Here is a 5,225-nt window from a genome sequence, read left to right as displayed (position 1 = left end):
TGCACCGGGGATGTGGCGTGTCGTTGTAACAATCCAACTTTCTCAGCCTTAATAGAAAGATGTGCAAGCCTTTTGTGTATTTGAGTGAAAAAAAACATGTCGCTAGCTAATTATAGCAGCGCAACATTACTGAGTTGATATCTTAATAATTAATTAACATGTGCAAAGATCATCGATATATATAACTACAGACGAACACAGTAGTACGACCAGAAGAACCAAAAGTAACCGTGATCAGAAAAAATGAAATATGATAAGTTATTCTCAATGCACGAGTGCGCGATGATGATTGAGTCCTCCGAAGAGATTGACTGGACCTTCTGAAACTACCCAAAACTAACAGCACATCAGGATAACTTACAACGCTAACTTTACTTACCCTGACCTGCCATTACCAGCTTCCAGAAAGGCAGCACGCCTGGTTAATTCTGCAGAATCGAACCAGAACCTGAGCACGTCGAAACACGACAACGATGTCCAAATAAACTCTAACCTAGAGACTAGGATCTTCTAGCTAGCTACTAATCCCCTATCACTAGCCACTAGCTTCTGCCCTCTTCGTCGACCCGCCGTACCGTCACCCCATGCCGTTGAAAGGAGAGCTCCAGTTGTTAGAGTACCCGTTCGCCCTCGCGATGCTCACCGTGGATCCCGAGCCCTGCGAGAACTGGTACCCGCTCCTCGCCGCAGCGTACGGGTCCCCGCCGGCTGCGGTCGCCGCCACCATGGCGTCGTACCCGATGAGCTTCCCCTCCTGGTGATCGTCACCGTAGCTGCACGTGCTCCCCTGGTTGGCCGTGCTGCTGTGCCCCTGGTCTGCCGCCGCCACGACAGTGCTGGACGGCATGAGGAAGGAGCCGCCGCCGCCACCGAGGCCCTGGTGGTACCCGCCGCTGGCGCCGCCGCCGCTGTTGTAGACTGCCGAGCTCGACGACGCCTGTAAGAAGTTGTGGGCCGCGCTGCCGAGGTGCAGCTGCTGGAGGTCCTGCAGGCTGTGCGCAGCGGCAGCGACGGCTGCATCCTGCTCGGGCTTGCACCACCCGCGGGACGGCGGCTGGCCGTACGGGTAGTGGACGGAGAGCGGCGACGGCTGCTGGAACGCTATGGTCGGCCAGCCGTGGTGGCCGTACGAGGCGTAGCCGCCCATCCCGGCCTCGGCCAGCTGGGAGATCACGCCGCCGTCCATGTCGGCGCGCCAGATGGTGGCGCCGGCCTCCACGTGGTCCACGGCGTCCTTGAGGCGCCTGGCCGCTCCTCCGACAGGCAGCGTGCTGCTCTCGAGGATGCTCTTGACGTCGTAGCGGCTCATGTCGAAGTTGGTGACGGCGTTCAGACCGCGGAACTTGATCGCGGCGATGTCGTAGGCCTCCGCCGCCTCCTCCTCGGTGCCTACATACGAGGGAACGAATGTGCACGACGATTAACTATAGGGTGCATGATTAGGGTTGTTTCCCAATGCAGGTTAGGTCGATCGTAGCTATATTTTGCATATTGCATGCATGCATGCTGCTTGCAGGGTGGAAACTGTGTGATTCAAAGCACTAGGGTTTTCTGCTCGACCCTTTGACCCCATGCCCCGGTTTTCTCAGACAACTTTGAGACAAAAACTTGGAAAGGTACATTTGGGACATAGTTAATGCTGTGATCACTATTTTATGCTCCCATAGGGCAACATATAGAATATCTAATCTTCAGTTCTACGAGACGGAGATTTCAAGAAATTTTACTAAACAAGTACGGGGCGAGATGACTTAGATCTTGGGGACATATATAACACTATGAGTAGTCATTAACTAGCTTAAGGATCTCCATTAACCGAGCAATTTGGTTTTGATGAGTCGCATTACTCACTTAATAGGTGCTAGCTTCACTGAGTTCTCAAAACAAACAAACAAGAAAAGAAGGCAGCTAGCTTACTGAATGTGCCCAAGTAGAGATCCTTGTTTCCTGCAACTCTCCCTATCCTAGCTTGCCATCTCCCATGCTGATGATGTCTGCTCGATAAACAACATTGATTTCAATACCGGGACTAAAGCCAAATTTCGAAGCGAGTCAAAGGTCGTTTCTCTATTAGTGAAAAGCAAGTTCCATAAATCTCTTGTAATTATGCTTTTCCCACAACAAGCATCTAACGATAATGTGAAATAAAAACATGGAGAATTTTGATTGTATGCACGCAATCATATATTGCCTACTACTTGTGAAGTTTAATTACCTAGTTACTCCACGATATTTTGATGCTCCACGAGAAAATCCACTGCTATTTCTGAATGTATAGGATCATACATATTACTGTTAGCCAAATCATCTATGGAAGTGAAACATTGAGAATGATACAAGCATCGAAATACTACCTTCTTAGGTATGCAATGTACTCCTGCCTAGTCATATGTTTCATTTCCTCTAGCTCCTTTTCGTAGTTGCTTATCTGCAACAAAAAAAAAAATTGGCAAAAAATGCATTCAAGAACAAAGATTAATATAATATTTAAAAAACAAATCAAAATGCTTTTGTTATAAGCATTCAGAGAAAAAACATATATATAGGACTTTGCGTACAGGGAAATTTGTTGTTGTAGTAGTGCCCCAATACTTGAGAGCTGCCAAATCATAAGCCCTTGCTGCCTTGTCCTCCTTGTCATAGCCACCTAAGTGTATACAGTACGTGGATATACAATGACAAGGCAAAATGATCGTTAAATGGGAAGATCTATACAATGAAAATGCAAGTGGGAGCAAATTAAGGTGAATGCATACCAAGGTAAACTGCATATTGTTGGTGTCATTCCGGTAGGCAATGTGTGAAGCCAGAGTGTGGACGGAAACAAAAGACACAATGCTTTATCAGTAGCTCAAGCTGTATATACTATATATGTTTTCTCTATATGAGGATATAAGTGGGTATTATGGATACATATTTCATTACCTTGCCTACCCTTGCGACTCTGCCCTTCTCTTCTACAACTATTATCCCATAGATGAGCCTCATACCGTCCTGTCCATCTATGTCTGCACAAACCAAAAGCAAGAGCATATATAATTAATAAGTAAACAATAAAGCTCAAAATTATGCATATATATAATGCATTCAAAAAACATTTGTTATTACCACCCTCAACACGTCTATATATATGCTAAATATCCAAAAACTAAGCAAAAATACGCTTGCATATATATATAGCTTTCGATTGGCAAATAGAATAAAAGCAACGATAATAATGCACTCAAGGAGTACCATTTCAAATGTCAACCATTCCACAACTAGTCATGAATTATACATGCATATGTAGTACTCAGTTCTCAATCACCTATGTGATCAGTGGCATATGTTGCCGTCATCACAGCACATATGAAAAAAAAGATCAGTATATTGCATCCACTTCTTAGTAACAAATACTAGTATATATACTTCAGAATTAGTCATCTTATCTTCTAACTTTCTAAGTACGTATCATATGAAGTACTAAATAATACTAAAAGCAAAATAGCATGGCCACTGTCTCCAAAAGGTTGCATTAGCATAGATCTCTGATGATAGTTTATGTTTTCTCGATGGATTGATCGCTCAACATGCAAGGCCATATGCATGGTATTTTGCTAGAGTAGTACTAGAACAAGGTCATGCTAATGCTATGTTCTTTGATGATAGTTACCTCTAAATAAATAACTCTAGAGTACTAGACCAATTTGAAACGAACGAACGAAGAACAATAACAAAATGTGTCAAACAAGACACAAACTAATCAATGTTCTAACCTTGTTACACCTCGATATATAGAGGTCCTTTGCCCGAACGTGTCGATGGACTTCCTCGGGACGGCTTCCACCGCGCTGCCGGGCGAATCCATGGCACCGCTCGCTCGCTTGTTCTCCGACGACGTGCTCTCCGAGGCCGCTCCGCTGGCGCCGCCGCCGGCCACGACCATGGGCAGGTGGGAACCCGTGCTCATCGAGAGCGCCAGGCTCTGGGAGCTCCCAGCAGCCGCCACCGTGCCGTTCCTTCCCATCGAATCCGAGCAGCCAAAGCTGCTGGCGCTGGCGTCGGTGCTCATCTCCTCAGGCTGCGGCGCCTGATGCGGAGCTGCTGGCGGCTGGGGCTGGGGCACCTGGTTGTTCCGCAGCCAGGTCTTGATCATGGAGAGCTCCATGGTGTTGCTCCCGCTGTTACTGTTGGTGCTGCTGGCCATCGGGACTCCCGAGAACAGGTAACCGCCGGACTGATCTTGCTCGGAGACGAACGAGTTGCCGCCGAGGAAATCTTCGAGCTTGGGTTCGCTGTCTTCCACGGCCCTCTTGCCGCTGCCCCCGCCGCCGCCGCTGGACCCCACAAGCATCGAGAGCTCCGAGCCACCGCCGTTGTAATCCAAGCCCCTCATGTTCCAATCTGTGAGCAGGAACACCCACATCAAATATCAAGAAAAAAACTGTGAAAAAGAAATCGTGGAATAGTGTGCACCATACGATACAAAAACTAGCAAGAGAGATCATCGATCGATCAGGCGAAACAGACTGTTACTAGTTGCGGCCTCCGCTGCTCCTCACCTTGGGTTTCTTGAGGAACCCTGTTGAAGGCCTCCATGATACCATAAGAAGCGTGATCGTCCCGCAGGCCCGGCACGCCGAGATGCCCGTCGGAGCCCTGCTGCGTGGGAAGGCCATAGAAGTCGCTGGCGCCGGAGATGTCGATACCGGCGGCGGCAGGCGAGCTTTCCTGATGATTAGGCTGCGGGTTATCCTGGCCCGAGAGCGAGAAGCCGAGCCAGTTGTTCGCGGAAGCCATCTAAGAAGGGTGTGGTGTGATAGAACAGTGAGGGTTTGTTTTGCTTGTGATGATCAGAGCGGTGATAGCATTGGTGACGACGAGAGGAGAAGGAGATGTAAGGAGAAGCTGGGGGGAAGGGGGTATAGCTTTCCAGGGATAGCACAACACATGTTGGGTCAATCTGAAAGAAGAGGGCAGGAAGGGGCCAGAAAAAATATCCTGGCCACCTGAGAGGAGGTGAAAGTGTTGTACAAGGTCTGTATTTATAAGAGAAGTTAAGAACAGAGTAGTCCCGTTTAATGCTTCTTAGTTAAGGATAAACAGTGCAAGGAAAAAGGGCGTAAGATCTTGTCAAATGTTTTTTTTACAAAAAATGTTAGTACACTCAAGTGGAGAAAAATGTATAATTAATGAAAGTTTTCGAGCACATGGAGGTTATTTTGAGTACAATTTGCTTTTCAGCT

General features: G+C 47.5%; 1 protein-coding gene across 1 annotated transcript; it reads right to left on the bottom strand.

Moving 5' to 3' along the window:
* Positions 1-369: 369 nt before the first annotated feature.
* LOC136463796 (AP2-like ethylene-responsive transcription factor PLT1) lies at positions 370-4,806 on the bottom strand. Its single transcript, XM_066462778.1, has 9 exons — positions 4,542-4,806; positions 3,756-4,383; positions 2,926-3,008; positions 2,757-2,765; positions 2,559-2,647; positions 2,355-2,428; positions 2,216-2,266; positions 1,918-1,994; positions 370-1,389 (listed from the first exon to the last, which is right to left on the bottom strand). Exons 1-9 carry the CDS (start codon positions 4,777-4,779, stop codon positions 578-580), a joined length of 2,061 nt encoding a protein of 686 aa, XP_066318875.1. The 5' UTR covers positions 4,780-4,806; the 3' UTR covers positions 370-577.
* Positions 4,807-5,225: the final 419 nt, after the last annotated feature.

Source organism: Miscanthus floridulus, chromosome 7, assembly GCF_019320115.1.
Source record: "Miscanthus floridulus cultivar M001 chromosome 7, ASM1932011v1, whole genome shotgun sequence".
Taxonomy (NCBI): domain Eukaryota; kingdom Viridiplantae; phylum Streptophyta; class Magnoliopsida; order Poales; family Poaceae; genus Miscanthus; species Miscanthus floridulus.
This window is presented reverse-complemented; position numbering and strand designations above follow the sequence as displayed.

What these genes read in the sequence shown, in the direction of transcription:
- LOC136463796 (XM_066462778.1), bottom strand. Translation starts at nt 4,779, where the DNA reads ATGGCTTCCGCGAACAACTGGCTCGGCTTCTCGCTCTCGGGCCAGGAT. An exon ending in TACATTGCATACCTAAGAAG is followed by an intron (nt 2,267 to 2,354) that starts GTAGTATTTCGA and finishes CTATACATTCAG; the next exon opens with AAATAGCAGTGGATTTTCTC. An exon ending in AAATATCGTGGAGTAACTAG is followed by an intron (nt 1,995 to 2,215) that starts GTAATTAAACTT and finishes TTTATCGAGCAG; the next exon opens with ACATCATCAGCATGGGAGAT.